This window comes from Triticum aestivum, chromosome 4D (genome assembly GCF_018294505.1).
Source record: "Triticum aestivum cultivar Chinese Spring chromosome 4D, IWGSC CS RefSeq v2.1, whole genome shotgun sequence".
NCBI lineage: Eukaryota > Viridiplantae > Streptophyta > Magnoliopsida > Poales > Poaceae > Triticum > Triticum aestivum.
This window is the reverse complement of record NC_057805.1, coordinates 298,113,538-298,131,545: the sequence shown is the minus strand read 5'-3', so window position 1 is coordinate 298,131,545 and position 18,008 is coordinate 298,113,538. Positions and strand designations below refer to the sequence as shown.

Below are 18,008 nucleotides of genomic sequence, written 5' to 3'. Positions count from 1 at the left end.
ATTCCCATTGAATTATCCCAGCGCACGGATCGAGCTGTAAAGGCGGCATCTAATCCGCCTTTGAAGCTAGAGTGGGGTGCGCATATCGTGGGCGTGCTGTTCCATTCTTCAGCCTCACAACGCCGTGCCAGGACCAGAGAGATTACCACCAACCGATGAAAGTTCGAGAAACGCAAAAGAAAGAAACTTGTGTCAACTTGACAGAATGCAAGCTATACTAGCCTTTTCATCAAGACTAAAACGCAACAAGAATATACTTGGATCATGACCATGAGCCGATCAATCCGTCAATGATATGATTATGATCACACACACACACTACGCATGCATGATGCATCCTCATCCATGCATGAGACACGAAAGTGCATTGTGATGTGATTCCTAGAGAATTCAGAGGTGTTTAGGAATTAGGAGTAGTTCGCCTGCGGTGCAGGCAGCTTGTGGCCTTAATGGCGCAGGTGCCGCATTCTTTGGCCGGCGACGTGAAGCCAGAGTGCCAGACGCGGCGGAACGCGGCAAGGACGGCGCGGTGGTGCTCGGCGGCGTTGAGAGCGAGGTAGCACGCCAGCAGCTCCTCGAGGTCCTCTGATGACCCGATGTGGTTGGCCGCCACCATCTCCGCCATGCTCTCCGCCATATCCCTCTCTGGGTCCGACGATGTCTTCACCACCACCAGGCTCTCGTACAGCCACCGCCGTCTCCTGCTGCCCGCGTCCTCGGCTGCTTTTTCCTTCCGGGTACTTTTGTCGTCGTGGCCGCGCTGCCGCCGCCGCCTGCCGTCCGGCTTCACGTGGAACCCCCACGCCCTGCAGGTGGACGGCGTCGTGGCAGCCGAGGTGGGGGTGCTGGCGCTGCTGCTGACGGCGGCGCTTTCCGCGGGGTCGTTCTTGGCGGCGGGCCTCGTGACGATGCGCCGAAGGTTGAGCTCCGGCGTCGCTGGAGGCGCGTCAATCCCGCCGAGCCTGCCGGCGCGGCGATGGATGACGTCGACGCGGACGTCCAAGGCCGCGCCGTCGTCGTCGGCGGCGCCGCGCGGGGCGATGCACCGGAGCGCTCCGTCCGGGCGCGGCGCCCGGTCCGCGCTCGGAAAGTAGTAGGAGGCTCTGTTGGGAGAGTAGCCGGCGCACGCCGCCGGTGGGCGCGCGGGTGGCCGGCCCTGCTGGCTTGTCTTTTGGTCCGTCCACTCCGGCGAGGCGGCGACGAATGCGATTGCGTCGGCGGAGGAGCCACGGGTCGGACTCGGCGGACACGCGGGCGATCGCTTGCCCTTCCTTGTGCTCCTCCCCCTGAGCTTGTGGAACCAGGAGGAGGCTGGCATCGCGCGGGCCGGGCGGGAGACAGAGACAGAGACACTCTGTTGCGGCCAAGACAGAGCGTGTGTGTGTGGTGGCGTGGCGTGGCGTGGGTGTGCGCGTTGGTGATCAAAGTTGCAGTGCCCAGCTAGCGCACGGTAGTTATATATCGCGAATGTGGCGACACGTCGTCTGCTAGCTTTCTGATGCGGGGGACGAAGAGATATCGAATATCTACTTGTCAGAGCAATTTGTTGTGGAGTGTGAACTGGTCCTGGTATTTGAGGCGCACTTTACATTCATCTACTAGCAGTACGTACGCGAGATAGAGATACTGGTGTCCTGTCCGTGGTATGGGAAGCACAAGGGTCGTAGATGTCAAAGTTTTGGTCTACCGTGCTGTGCATCATTTGAATGCGATGCAAACGCAGGGGGCCGATCCTTGCAAAGCTTTCGGCTGGCGTGGGGCAGGCGCCTGTGGCGCCCGACGGCCCCGAAATTGAACTCCAGCACCGCGTGTTTGTGCGAGGGTAGGTGTAGGTGGGTGCACCTAAGTAATTATACTGTAACAGTGACGATAACAGTCGATAGAGTGGGGCACCAGAGCCGAGCGTCGGAGCGTGCGTTTCTTCTTCTCAGGCCGAACGGCTCATCTGATCAACCCGCATGCACGTACGTCGTCCGCCACTGGGTGCTACATACACAATACATTCATGGATGACGGATGCTCACGGCCGCACGCCATTCACGGTGGATTGGCGCCGGACGTGGCTCGTACGTACAAGCAGTTCCCGTTTAAAGTTGCTGGGATTAGATTTTGGGGAATTGCTTGCTAGTCATAAACCCTGACGTGCGGTGAGAATTTTGTTTGTTAGTTAAATCTTGGGTTAAAATCTAACAAAAATTACAAAGGGACCGATAAACCAGGACGGAAGTAGTAGTCATAAACCCGGTCGTGCGGTGAGAATTTGAGACCAAGTTCCTTCCACGTGAATTAACACAGGACAAATGCATCCTTGTCGTGCCTCCTTCGGTCACCCAGTGACTGAATCACCTTGTCAATGTGAGCAAGATCAAACAACATCAACCAGATGAAAAGTGCCACCATGATGGGCAAGGTGACAGCCCTTCCAAGATACTCCATGGATGACACCCTAAAAAAAATCACCATGAATACATTAGCAAGATACTCCATGGAGTATATGCAAGATACTCCATGGAGTATTAGTTTTCAGAATGGATTTCTCACTCGGTGCTTTTTGTAAGTACTCCGCATGGGATTTTGTAGGATGGCTTTTGCGGTGAATCACTGTCCTTGTTGTGGGAACTAGGTGATTGAGCAGATCCGTATGATTTTTGGCTAATTTCTCATGATAAATTAGACTATTCTACTTTTCTTAATTAATGAAATGAGGCAACGCATTTGCTTCCGTTAGAAAAATCTAGTACGAATGATCCATGTAAAACAAGGCTTATGTGCTAGCCCGCGATATTACGGACGGAACTGGGGAAGTGGTGTGATACACTGTGTTTCACTTGGTCGCAACCAATGGAGCAAGTGCCGGATAGTGGTATTGGTGTAGGTGGTACTATGTTCCTCGTTGGTTGGATATGGCTATTTAGCACGTAAGTGAAGAAAAGGGAAGGTATTCCATGATTATGTCACATAATAAGGAAGAAAATTGTAGAATTCAGTACCATATGTTGACATTGATTAGACCGACCAAAGAGTTGATCAAACAACCGAGTTTACGGCCAAACCTCTACAAGAAGGGAATGAAAGATCTAGCCAGCAGGCTGGCCAAGGAGAGTCTCCTCCACTGGGATTTCTCCCTAGGATTCAATGTAGTATATCAGGTGTGTTATCTCTTCGCCTCTACGGTTCACTCCTATCCCTTGCTTGGTTCAAGAGAGCTTCACCTTGTGATTTCTTTCTCTTCGGCCTCCTTCATGCTCTCGGAGGAATTTGTGGGACTTGCTTTATAATGTCATATTGGTGGTTTGGCCAAGGATTTTTCATATGCTTCAAGTCAGTGATTTTCATTTTTGGTTTTTGGTTGCTTAAAACCGAGTTGGACATTTCATTTATGGTCTTAAAGATTGCTTTTGGCTAGACTTTATGTGTCATTTTCATCTTCATCGTGGTTCTCATGAAAATGATTATATTTCTCGTCCTTGGGATCCTTCGTGGTCTGCTAATTCTGAAACACTTGAGGGTTCTCAATGTAGCCTGACTGCAATCAGGCCGAAACTAGATTTTCTCAAGGTCAATGCTTCTCAGGATAATCAGACTACCTTAGAAGTAGCTAAATTTGGGATCAACTACGATCATGCCCATGCTCATGGATGTGACTGAAAAAAAACTTTTTGGTCGTTGGATTTCTCTTCCCGTCAATGGACTCCGTCGTGCAGGCAGGTGTCTGTGGTGAGCTTTAACTTGGGTCATGTGAATTGCATGCAAATCCTTCAACTGTGCAGGACTCAGCTATGCCCAGCAAGAAATTTCTAGGAGTTAACATTTTGGCCAATTATTATAATTCTTTGTCAAACCCATTGTTGGAGTCTATCCTTCATCATCGAGAAGCCATTTACTCGAATCTGGATATTTCAGATACCCTTGATTACTCAATATTCCGACCAAGGACTATATATTCAAACGACTGGGCAAGTGCATCATTTGCTATGACACGAATCAAATGACCCATACATGCCCAAGTAATATGTGTGTGCAATGTCACTCTATGCAGACCCCATGCCAGTCTTGTGTGGGCTTGGCCCAACAAGGGATCTTTGTGGAGAGTAATTGTTTGATGTGTATAACATTGGGGCACATCTCAAGTAATTGGCCCTCCTTATTTTGTTGCACTTTTTGCAATCTTTTGGGGCATCAGTCAAATGCCTATTTTCCTGATAATAAGCTTTTAATGAGAAATTTTCAGATTCCTAAGCAGAGGGTTCAGTTCAACAGGAAATCCTTTTGGATGGGTAATTATCCTAAGTTTGTCTTGCGGATTAAGAGTAGTCCTGTAATGTGAGCATTATGCATGACTTTCTGTAAGCATCCATTTTAATGTGATCATCGCATAGGCTTTAGTTTTGTTAATTATTTTTTGTGTGGTGTTCATAGGTGATTTGAAACTCCCATGGACATAATACAATGAAATGTCCAAGGTTGGAAACAATACAGAGAAATTACAAACTAGATAAAGGCTTTCTATGGAATTTGCAAAAATGAAATTTCCCACAAGCCCAAATTGGAGATCAAATACTAGGAGACTATCGGGATCATCCATATGAATCCAACAAGCCCAAGAACGTCAAAATAGGAGTGCGTATGAGGAAATGACGACCAAAATCCGGAACTCCGCGGGGAACTCCAGATGAGAAGACTAGATACGGTACCCGCGCTCTTACCATGCAATTTGGGTTGCGAAACCAGCCATAACTACTACCATTCTTCACCTATTTCGTCCCTGTTTGTTCCTACTACTTCCTTGACCACCAAGGAGGGTATTGGGAGAGAATAAGGCTCATTTAGGTCCCTTGGATCAAAGGAGAGAAGCTACATACACTGAAGAGACACGTGGAGCCAATTACAAAAACCTCTTCAAACCTAGTCCTCGACACATAGAGAATTCTGATCTCCCCCAACAATCAAGCGGCCATATACGTCACGTCAAGAAGGCGTTAGGGGGTTGTGCCAAGCCCCTTCTCTATCCATTACAACCTAGAAGGAAGGCCGAAAAGGAAGCCACCGAAGGAGCCGCCAGCAGGCCGCTGACTCCATGACCACCACTCCTTCTTCTTTCCCCATTACAGACTCCATGATGGCTTGTAATGACTCTTGAACCCCCTTTCAATGTGATGTTACTTGAGTGATCGATTTTTATTGGCATGACATCTAGTACACATGTCTTTGATGGAAGTGTACTTATGTGTGTCATATTCATGTTAATATTCCCCCTTATCGTAACTTAGTGATTGCAGTCGTCCGATCCACCGGCGTAGTTGGAGACGTTCAACTTCCAAGGGCACACATGAGTTGATAGGTAGATTGTGTGATCCGATAGACCTCTGGGTGACATGCTTTGGTATCTTGAGAGGAGCCCATCTTAACTAGGAATTATGGTTGTCCATAGGTAGATTATGTTAGTTGTTGCATGTATGTGATGAGAAGTAGGACAATTGAGTTGTCTGAATAAGGCGTTGCTTGAGAGACAATGTTATTTGAGGGACCGCCCACGATAAATAGATTATTCGATCGAACAAGGTGATATTGCACATATGTGGAGCGTCGTCATCCAGGTCACTGGGTACTACTAACCTCTACCTTGACATCACTTTGCTCATCTAAAACATTAATCCTTCCTCGTTTATTTCTCTGTCTACTCTAGTATTTACTTTACATTGTACTAGTTTTTTTCTTTGAATAATTTGGATTGCTTACCACATGTGTCACGTGGTTTTTTCGTTGTACTAGTACTTAGTTTAATTTCCTCTCTTTTGTATTTCCTAGCAATCAATGAGAGTAAACTATTTCCAAACTCTGATTTGCGTGCTGAGTATAGTTGCGTCCGTGACACCGTAGTTGTGGGGTTGGTAGTTATCTTCCTATAAGCTCTTTGTTAGTTTAACACATAAAATGGTAAAAGAGACTCCCCGAAAGTTGTTCTTGACAACAAGTCTGTGCACTTGCAGACATCATCCGCAATGATTAGATCCATCGATGCAAGCGCCAGCGACGATCGATGATCAAATTGAGGTGGGGCGGGTGAGAGACGAGGATTGCGGGGTGCCAACCGCGTGTGTGGTGACCGACGGAGGCAAGGGCGCCATGCCGATGTGGGGGTTGCCTAGCGGGAAGAGAGGCCGCTGCGCGAGGAAGGAAAATCTTTTACTAGGAAGTTGTTCCGGCTACTGAAAATTGATAGGCGTCCAACGCTCCTAAAATATTTGAGGAAATAGCGCCTTTGAGAGTTCGACTATGTCCGGTTTAATTTCCCAAAAGGGAATCTTTTGAGGAGTTAAGCCATTTTGAGGCTTCGGTTAGAGATACCCTTAGGCCTGACTTTTCATGAATAGGACAGGGCGATACTATGGTCTGCACCAGCATCCCACCCTGTATTTTTTTAAACATTCACATGTTCTTTTCTTTAAATAAAAATCTCGTGTTCTCGGTCTTTGATCTCCCAGGTTCTAAGGGAAACGCCAATGCAAATCATTAAATATCCGCGGACACTGGGTGTGGTGGAGGCCATCCAATTGAAGTCACCAAATGTTCGCCCCTAGTCCAGCCTCCTCCATTTGACATGGATATCTAGATCAATAGCAATTTAAGAATACGTTTAAATAGTTGCAAACATACAAAATCACAACCAAAAGCACCAGGAGTTTACTAAGTTTTTATATCCAATCTATGGCAAAAGCCCTAAGTCCGGCTGTTCGTCCCAAAGACATCACTCGTCGGTCAGCTTGTCACCTTCCATTTGGCGAAACGCTCAAATAGGCTACCATGATACTCTTGCACAATCCTCGCGGCATCGCAATCCAACTTGAAGGTCTTCACAAACAACATCAGGGAGCCCTCTAAAGTGGCCTTGATCTCAAGCCGCCTCTATTCGAGCTTAAGCTTCTTATTGTGTGCGTCCATGAACGTACCAAACCTCTCCACCTTCTTTTGCTCATTTACCTCATTGCGCTTGGCACTTAACTCTTCCTTCTTCACGATGATGTCCTCGAATTTATCCATCATCTTGGCCGCTGCCCCTTCCCGCTTCTCCTTCTTCACCTCCCACTTCCCCCTTGGTTCCTAGTCACTGTCATGGCCGGAGCAGTTGCTTCATTTGTGACCATGTAGGTCTTGAGGGAATTGTCAACAAAGGCTTGCCACTTGCTTTGTCCATACAACTTCATCCGACAATGCATAAACAGGAAGTGTTTCTTATCCATCTTGTGGTACAATGCACACACACGCGTGCGGGCTATCAAAAAAGACAGTAACATGGTCAACAAGTTGCAACATGGAGAAAATTCAGCCAAATGACCAACACATAGAGCAACAAGCCACAAAACTTACTTGTTCTTGGAATGCCACACTACTTGACCACCGATTATGCACCTATTCATAAAAGCCACAATACTTGTCGACAACCTCCTGGATGTTGTACCATCGATGACCGAGCGACTTTGCTTTGTGATTATGGATCACCTCTGTGTGGTACGGATCGTATCACTTTTGCTCGTGAAACCAATCATGCACACTTTTCCGAAATGTCATGCCCCTTTCAGGCATGCCATGAAACAGATCAATTAGTGGCCAACCACACCACACAGATCAACTCATCTTCCTTGATGGAGAAAATGTGTCCCCTCTTCTTCTCTGGGTCGACATTCGACATTAAGTAGTCTTTCGGATCCATTGCTGGCGGATGGGTGTTCGTGTGATGGGTGCACGTCTCTTGGGTATCCGATTGTGGTTGGTCCTCCGGCTTGGAGTCTTCCACTTGTCCATCTTCGTGTTTGTGTCTGTCTTGGGCCATTTTCATCATCTCCTCCCTGCTTCGCATAGTTGCACTTGGTTGAGACCTTATGGCAAACAGTGACAGAGTAGTGACAGACGAGAGCTCCACAACTGGTACCGTGACCGTACAAGCATTGGCGACTCCGTGAACATGTAGTCGGTGTTGAGGTCGACAATGAACATCACTCGATAGCCGGAGGTGAAGGAGGTCACGACGGCAGGACTGTTGCGTGTCGAGTGGACCGAGCTGCTGGCAATGTAGTAGTAGGGCGCCTTTAGCCATGAGGGCTAGGGCTGCGATTGCCTGGGAGGCACCAACCTGGCGTTGCGCTTTGGCTTCGGCAGTATGTGATGTCTACTACGCAACTTTATTCTTGTAGACACGTGTTGGGCCTCCAAGCGCAGAGTTTTGTAGGACAGTAGCAATTTTCCCTCAAGTGGATGACCTAAGGTGTATCAATCCGTGAGAGGTGTAGGATGAAGATGGTCTCTCTCAAACGACCCTGCAACCAAATACAAGAAATCTCTTGTGTCCCCAACACACCCAATACAATGACAAATTGTATAGGTGCACTAGTTCGGCGAAGAGATAGTGATAAAAGTGTAATATTGATGGTAGAAATATATTTTATAATCTGAATAAATAAAAACAGCAAGGTAGCAAGTAGTAAACGGGCACAAAAACGGTGTTGCAATGCTTAAAAAGGAGGCCTAGGGTCCGTACTTTCACTAGTGCAATCTCTCAACAGTGCTAACATAGTTGGATCATATGATTATCCCTCAAAGTACAATAAAGAATCACTCCCGAGTTCCTATTAGCGGAGAACAAAAGATAGGAATTGTTTGTAGGGTACGAAGCCACCTCAAAGCTATTCTTTCTGTTTGATCTATTCAAGAGTTTGTACTAAAATAATGCAAAGCTATTTTTTCCGTTTGATCTATTCTAGAGTTTGTACTAGAATAACACCAAAGCATATTCATATTCATAATACTCAATCCACACAAATAACTATAAGGAGACCCCAAAGTTTCCATCGGAGAAAAACGTGCATCAACCCCTTTGCATAGATTACCCCAATATCACCGCGGGAATCCGCGAGTTGAATGCCATAACATATATCAAGTGAATCAATAAGATACCCCAATTGTCACCTCAAGTATTCATACCGCAAGACATATATCATGTGTTCTCATCTCTGAATATTCAATCTGACATGACAAAACTTCAAAGGGTAAAGATTCAATTCATCACAATAAGAGTATAGAGGGGGGAACATCATATGATCCGACTATATTAACAAATCCCATGATATAGATCACGAGATAGAGAGATAAAACACATAGCTACTAGTACAAACCCTCAGCCCCGAGGGTGAACTACTCCCTCCTCATCGTGGTGGCTGCCGGGATGATGAAGATGGCCACCGGAGATGATTCCCCCCTCCGGCAGGGTGCCGGAACGGCTCTAGATTGGTTTTCGGTGGCTACGGAGCCCTGCGGCGGTGGAGCTTCTGATCTAGGTTAACCCCGAGGGGTTTCGGAATATTTGGGAATTTATAGTGCAAAGAAGGGGTACGGGAAGCCACCGAGGTGGGCACAACCCACCTGGGCGCGCTAGGTGGGCCTGGCGCGCCCTAGTGGGTTGTACCCCCCTCGGGGCACCCCTCAGGTGCTGCTCTGGCCCATTGGCTTCCTTCTGGTCCATAAAAAATCCACAAAAAAGTTTTGCGGTGTTTGGACTCCGTTTGATATTGATTTTCTGCAATGTAAAAAACAAGCAAAAAACAGCAACAGGCACTGGGCACTGGGTCAATAGTTTAATCCCAAAAACTGATATAAAGTTGCTATAAAATGATTGTAAAACACCCAAGAATGATAAAATAACAGCATGAAAATACTTCATAAATTATAGATACGTTGGAGACGTATCAGTATGCCTGATCGGCCATTGCAGAATCTTCCACCCTCTTCTTGCCTTCATGCGAATCTTGCGCGCAGCCGCCTTCGGGTCCGACAGGCGACGAACAATGTCATTAGCTCCTTCGGCTGCTCCATCGTGATGGCGTATGGCGGAACGGGTCGTAAAGATTGAGGGAGGTGACAATCGAGGCATAGGTAATGGGAAGGGCGAGCCTTCAAGAGAAAAATAGTGGTGAGATTGTCCAAGTGTGTGGGCTCCATTTCTGTTTGGTGCTACTTTGAATGGGTCCATGTCGGTGTCCTACATGACACACGAACGAATGTCCGTAAACCTCCCTTCAGTTTGGTCCTGGGTTTGGAGAATTTTGAACGTCCAAACCGGTCCAGACAAATTTGATGACCGCCTGACATTTGGATGCGATTTGATGATTACCGTTGGAGTTTTTCTTTTGAAATGAGCAAAAGACTTGTCATCTCATTAATTAAGAACAGAAGGTTTCAAAGTAGCAGACAACAGCTACACAGTGGCAAAAATAAGCAATTACTCATGAGGTAAAATCACATATAAACCCTTGGCACCCGCTATTATCGACAACCTGACCTAAGGCCAACTCCAACGCATGACCCCAAACGGACTTCCGTTTGGCTCGGATTCTGTCCGTTTGGGGCGGGTAATGGGGTCGTGTCCGAGCCTTTTCTGGGATACGGTGGCCGTGCTCCCAACGCCCTTCGGTCGCATCCTGTCCGCCTCCTATTTCAAACGCAAATATTCCAATAAACCATGCCCGTAGTTCATGCCAGCGGCCCTAGTTCACGCTGGCAACACAACCCGCCTTCTTTGCTTTGGTTGCGGCATTGGCGGCCTCGATGTCGAGCTACCTCTGCCTGGCCGTGGCATTGGCGGCCTCGATGTCGAGCTGCCTCTGCTGGGACGCCTCCTCCATGTCGATTTTCCTCTTCTTGGCCGCCTCCTCCATCTCAAGCTTCTTCGTTTGAAGCTCCAGGTATTGCTTCATTTGCTCCTCCTTGCTTTGTCGCTTTTTCTCGTCTCTCACATCCTTTTGAGACATCATGTCGTGCAAAGTCTCATGCAAGGCAATGGATGACGCATCACACTTGTCATTCATCTTGGAGTTGGTCTTGCCCCTCGACCTCTGTAACGCCTCACCATCTCCACCCCCGGCCAACGCGGCCGTCTTCTTGCCTCTCTTCCTTTGAAGTTCAGAGTATTGATCTTTGAACTTATGGCAATTGTTGATGAGCGTCCAACAATGCGTAAGAGTGAATGGCTTGTCATTATGCCGGGCCTTGAATGCTTCCACAGATTGAAATGCCTACACGATCAACAAAAATTGAACATGCAAACATATAGAAGGACGAAGTCATGGCCGTAGCAATGAAGATAAGAGACCATACCATGTCCCCAATGCCGAGACCACTCACGGAACGTGCTTCAACACTCTCAAGTGCGGCACAATACTTGTTGCATTCTTGTTGGATGAACAACCACCTCTTTTGAATCGAGGTGATGCCACAATCCCTCGTAAATTGGTAGGGCGGAAACAACTTCCTTTCATGGAATGTTTTGTGAACTCTTGTCCAAAAAACAAGTCCCTTTTGTTGCGCACCAGTCCTCGGATCTTGGCCAACCTCCATCCAACTTTGGCAAATCAACTTGTCCTCCTCTTGTGAGTATGATCCCGTACGACTGCTCTTCTTCCTCTTTTGTGCTTCCGCTCTTTGTGTGAGCTCGTCGATGAACAATGGCTCGCCCCCAATATCGATGCCTTCCTCTTCTTCATCACCTTCACCTTCGCAATAGATGTCACTGATAACCCACAAGTATAGGGGATCAATTGTAACCTCTTTCTATAAGTAAGAGTGTAGAACCCAACGAGGAGCTAAAGGTAGAACAAATATTCCCTCAAGTTCTATCGATCACCCATACAACTCTACGCACGCTTAACATTCGCTTTACCTAGAACAAGTATGAAACTAGAAGTACTTTGTAGGTGTTGTTGGATAGATTTGCAAGATAATAAAGAGCACGTAAATAAAAAGTAGGGGATGTTTAGATGAAGACACAACTAAGTTAGTTTTAGTAGAGAGCTTTTTGTCACACAAGAAAGTTATTTGTCCCTAGGCAATCGATAACTAGACCGGTAATCACTATTACAATTTTATATGAGGGAGAGGCATAAGCTCATATGCACTTATGATTGGAACTCTAGAAATCATCCGCAACTACTAAAGATCATTAAAGTAAAACCCAACCATAGCATTAAACTATCAAGTCCTCTTTATTCCCATACACAAACAACCTATTTACTCGGGTCTGTGCTTCTGTCACTCACGCCACCCACCATAAGCAAATCACGAACATATTGCAAACCCTACAGCGGGGATCCCTCACACTTGCGCGACACGGAGAGCACCATAGGACAGCACCAGTAATAAAACATGCAACCCAAACCAATCACGATCATCAATGAACCCATAGGACAAAACGGATCTACTCAAACATCATAGGATAGCCATACATCATTGGGAAATAATGTATAGCGTTGAGCACCATGTTTAATTAGAGATTACAACGGGTCAAAGAGGGGTTACACCGCTGCATAGAGGGGGGAAGAGTTGGTGATGACGGCGGCGAAGTTGTTGGTGTAGATCGTTGTCGCGATGATGGCCCAGGCAGCGTTCCGGCGCCACCGGGAGAGAGGGGGAGAGAGCCCTCCTTCTTCTTCTTCTTCCTTGACCTTCCCCCTAGATGGGAGAAGGGTTTCCCCTCTGGTCCTTGGCTTCCATGGCGGCGGAGGGGCGGGAGCCCCTCCGAGATTGGATCTCTCTCTCTCTGTTTCCTTCTGTTTCTGCGCTCTCTGATTCTGCCCTTTAACCGTTTCTTAAATTCCTGGAGATCCATAACTCCGACTGGGCTGAAATTTGGACACGAGTTTTATCTGGATATTGGCTTTCTTGCGGCGAAAGAAGGGCACCAACCGCCTTACGGAGTGGCCACGAGGGCCCAGGGCGCGCCCTACCCCCTGGGCCGCGCCCCTCACCCTCGTGGGCCCCTCGGGCATCGTCTCGCGTTGATTCCACTTCCCAAAATTCACATTATTCCAAAAAAATCTCCATAAGTTTTTATCCTGTTTGGACTCCGTTTGATATTTATTTTCTGCGAAACAAAAAACATGCAACAAACAGGAACTGTCACTGGGCACTGGATCAATATGTTAGTCCCAAAAAAAGTATAAAAAGTTGCCAAAAGTATGTAAAAGTTGTAGAATATTGGCATGGAACAATCAAAAATTATAGATACGACGTAGACGTATCAGCATCCCCAAGCTTAATTCCTGCTCATCCTCGAGTAGGTAAATGATAAAAAAGATAATTTTTTATGTGGATTGCTACCTACCATAATCTTGATCATGTAATCTAATCATGGCATGAATATTAAGACACGAGTGATTCAAAGCAATAGTCTATCATTTGACATTAAGACAATAATACTTCAAGCATACTAATAAAGCAAACATGTCTTTTCAAAATAACATGGCCAAAGAAAGTTATCCCTACAAAATCATATGGTTTGGCTATGCTCCATCTTCACCACACAAAATATTCAAATCATGCACAACCCCGATGACAAGCCAAGCAATTTTTTCATACTTTTGATGTTCTCAAACCTTTTCAACTTTCACGCAATACATGAGCGTGAGCCATGGATATAGCACTATAGGTGGAATAGAATATGATGGTGGAGGTTGTGTGGAGAAGACAAAAAGGAAGAAAGTCTCACATCGACGCGGCTAATCAATGGGCTATGGAGATGCCCATCAATTGATGTCAATGCGAGGAGTAGGGATTGCCATGCAACAGATGCACTAGAGCTATAAGTGTATGAAAGCTCAAACTGAAACTAAGTGGGTGTGCATCCAACTTGCTTGCTCATGAAGACCTAGGGCATTTGAGGAAGCCCATCGTTGGAATATACAAGCCAAGTTCTATAATGAAAATTCCCACTAGTATATGAAAGTGATAACTCAAGAGACTCTCTATATGAAGAACATGGTGCTACTTTGAAGCACAAGTGTGGTAAAAGGATAGTAACATTATCCCTTCTCTCTTTTCTCTCATTTTTTATTTTTTTATTTTTTTTGTAGGCTTCTTTGGCCTCTCTCTTTTTTGGGGGGCTTCTTTGGCCACTTTTATTTTGATAAACTCACATGGGACAATGTTCTAATAATGATCATCACACTTTTATTTACTTAAAACTCAATATTACAACTCGATATCTAGACAAAGATATAACTCTACATGAATGCCTCTGGCGGTGTACCGGGATGTGCAATGATCTAGCGTAGCAATGAAATCAAAAAACGGACAAGCCCTGAAAACATCATGCTAGCTATCTTACGATCATGCAAAGCAATATGACTATAAATGCTCAAGTCATGTATATGAAGATGATGGAAGTTGCATGGCAATATATCTCGGAATGGCTATGGAAATGCCATAATAGGTAGGTATGGTGGCTGTTTTGAGGAAGATACAAGGAGGCTTATGTGTGATAGAGCGTATCTTATCACGGGGTTTGGATGCACCGGCGAAGTTTGCACCAACTCTCGAGGTGAGAAAGGGCAATGCACGGTACCGAAGTGGCTAGCAATGATGGAAGGGTGGAGTGCGTATAATCCATGGACTCAACATTAGTCATAAAGAACTCACATACTTATTGCCAAAGTCTATTAGCTATCGAAACGAAGTAATACGCGCATGCTCCTAGGGGGATAGATTGGTAGGAAAAGACCATCGCTCATCCCCGACCGCCACTCATAAGGAAGACAATCAAAAAATATCTCATGCTCCAACTTCTTTACATAACGGTTCACCATACGTTCATGCTACGGGACTCACAAACCTTAACACAAGTATTTCTCAAATTCATAACTAATCACTAGCATGACTCTAATATCACCATCTTTATATCGCAAAACTATTGCAAGGAATCAAACATATCATATTCAGTGATCTAGAAGTTTTATGTAGGATTTTATGACTAACCATGTGAATGACCAATTCCTGTCATCTCTCTAAATAGATATAAGTGAAGCAAGAGAGTTTAATTCTTTCTACAAAATATATGCTCACGCTCTAACAAATATAAGTGAACCAAAAAAGCATTCTACAAATGGCGGTTTTCTATGTGTATGGAAACAAGCAATCCAAACTTCAAATGATATATGTGATGCACATGAAGCATTCTATAAAGCCATACTCAAAAGATATAAGTGAAGTGCAATGAGAATTCTATAAATCAACCATGGACTATCTCATACCAGCATGATGCATCAAATAAAAGTGAAAACTAAATGCAAAAGAGCTCCAAGATTTGCACATATCGCATGAACGAAACGAAACCGAAAACATACCAATACTTGTTGAAGAAAGATGGGATGCCTTCTGGGGCATCCCCAAGCTTAGACGCTTGAGTCTCCTTGAATATTTACTTGGGGTGCCTTGGGCATCCCCAAGCTTGAGCTCTTGCCTCTCCCCCTTCTCCTCATATCGAGACCTCCTCGATCCTTGATCACTTCATCCACACAAAACTCAACAGAAAGTTCGGTAAGATCCGTTAGTATGATAAAGCAAATCACTACTCTAAGTACTGTTGCAAACCAATTCATATTTTGTTTTTGCATTATAGCTACTGTAATGTAACTTTTCCATGGCTTAATCCACTGATAGAAATTGATAGTTTCATCAAAACAAGCAAGCAATGCATCAAAAATAGAACCTGTCTTAAACAGGACAGTTTGTAGTAATCTGAACATTAACCATACTTCTGGTACTCCAACAATTCTGAAACAATTAGGAAAAGTAAAACATTTGTATAGAAAGACAGTGCAGAAAGCTTCAGAACCTTTTGACGTTCCAGTAAAAAAAAATGTAAAATCGCGCACTACAGCCAAAGTTTCTGTTTTGCACCGCACAAACCAACAAGCAATGTAAACATCCTAAAGGCAAATCTTGGCACATTATTTTTATAATACAATGGAATTGTACAAGGGGATAATTATTTTTGTTGAAAAGTTTCTGTAATCAAGATTCACAAAGTTTCCGTGAGAATGAACAAAGTTCAAGGAGCTCCCTCACTTCAACAATGCTTGTCTCTCTCACTTTCACTTTCCTTTTTGAAAAGTTTTGGGTTCCCCTCTTTATTTTTTTGTTTTTAAACTCTATAAAAGCACTCAACAGAAATAAATGACTCTCTAAAACTTCTAGGTTGTCTCCCTGGCAGCCCTTTCTTTAAAGCCATTAAGCTAGGCATAAGGTGCTCAAGTAATGAATCCACCCGGATCCCAAGGTATATCAAAGCCAATTTGAATTAGCAATGATTTGGCATTTAGTAGTGAGCACAAAGCAACATATATCAAGCAATGATGAAGTCTAACTCTCTTCCTATGCATCGGCATGTCATACAAGAACAATTCATGAACATCAAGTAAAGGCCAATACATAGCATAAGCAGTTTCTTGCAATTTATCGTGTTGGAAACATAGAGAGGTGGAGATATAGTTCCTCTCAAATAATAATTGCAATTAGGAGCAGCAAGCACATGCATATTATATTCATCAAAATCATCAGGTGCAACGGTAAAAGGCAACCCATCAATATAATCCTTAACAAGAGCAAACTTCTCCGATATAGTGTAGTTTGGAGAATTCGAAAAGATAATAGGACTATCATGTGTGGGTGCAATAGCAAAAATTTCATGTTTAACATAAGGAACAATAGCAAGTTCATCTCCATAAGCATCATTCATATTGGTATCTTGGCCACAAGGATAGCAAGCATCAAGTTCATCAAAAAGGGATATTTCAAACGAATCAACAGGATCATAGCAATTATCATGGCATTCATCCTTCGGTAGGAACAAAGGGACATTAAATAATGTATGAGTTGGAGAGTTACTCTCATTAGAAGGTGGGCACGGGTAGCTAATCTGATCTTCCTCCTTTTGTTCTTCGCTCTCCTCATCATCTTTTTCATCCAATGAGCTCACAGTTTCATCAATTTCTTCTTCCATAGACTCCTGCAAAATATTAGTCTCTTCTCGGACAGCGGAAAATTTCTCAATAAATTCATCAATATCATAATTGTATTTATAATTCTCATAGCAATATTTACGGATAGCTAAATTTTCAGGTCTATAAACTAAATCATCAAAATCTTCAAACTGTTTAAACAAAGATTCAATTTCACAAGCACCCTTAAAAGCAAAAAATTCTTCTATTCGTTCCACATCATAGTAATCATATATACCATTAGCATAAGAAGCTAAGGTTTCATTATCATTAAATTTGCATGAAAAGGGAAGGCATGGAGCCTTCATCCTAGAGCAACAAGTATAATCATGTCTCAAGCATAGATCCCGAGCATACCAACGCAATATATAAATTTGATCCCATGATAGTTTCCCTTTTTGAGTCAAGCGATAATCCCTAAAGTATTCATGTTGATCCAATGTGTCTCCCATTATATAATTGAATGGGGTTTTCTCAGGATTATTAAAGTAGTACATAATATCTTTCACATAATGAGCATCGAGGGTTTTAGGAGGTTCCCCATCTTCATGAGTAGCAAGTAAACCTAATTTTTTTGGTATTTCGTGTTCCATATCCATAACTAAAGATAGAGAACAACTTAGAACAGAAAATAAAAATTACTTAGTGATAAAGCAAACAAGCACACACGAGAATATTCACCCCATGCTATTGCTCCCCGGCAACGGCGCCAGAAAAAGGTCTTGATAACCCACAAGTATAGGGGATCAATTGTAGCCTCTTCCGATAAGTAAGAGTGTCGAACCCAACGAGGAGCTAAAGGTAGAACAAATATTCCCTCAAGTTTTATCGAGCACCGATACAACTCTACGCACGCTTAACGTTCGCTTTACCTAGAACAAGTATGAAACTAGAAGTACTTTGTAGGTGTTGTTGAATAGGTTTACAAGATAATAAAGAGCGCGTAAATAGAAAGTAGGGGCTGTTTAGATGAAGACACAAAAAAGTTAGTTTTAGTAGAGAGCTTTTTTGTCACACAAGAAAGTTATTTGTCCCTAGGCAATCGGTAACTAGACCGGTAATCACTATTGCAATTTTATATGAGGGAGAGGCATACTTTTCCTCCTTGGATCATATGCACTTATGATTGAAACTCTAGCAAGCATCCGCAACTACTAAAGATCATTAAGGTAAAACCCAACCATA

The 18,008-nt window shown here is 44.4% G+C and overlaps 1 protein-coding gene across 1 annotated transcript; it reads right to left on the bottom strand.

Annotated features, from left to right (window-relative positions):
- Positions 1 to 203: 203 nt before the first annotated feature.
- LOC123099927 (transcription repressor OFP1-like) lies at positions 204 to 1,439 on the bottom strand. The gene has a single exon (XM_044521944.1). It carries the CDS (start codon positions 1,316 to 1,318, stop codon positions 401 to 403), a length of 918 nt encoding a protein of 305 aa, XP_044377879.1. The 5' UTR covers positions 1,319 to 1,439; the 3' UTR covers positions 204 to 400.
- Between the last annotated feature and the right edge of the window lie 16,569 nt (positions 1,440 to 18,008).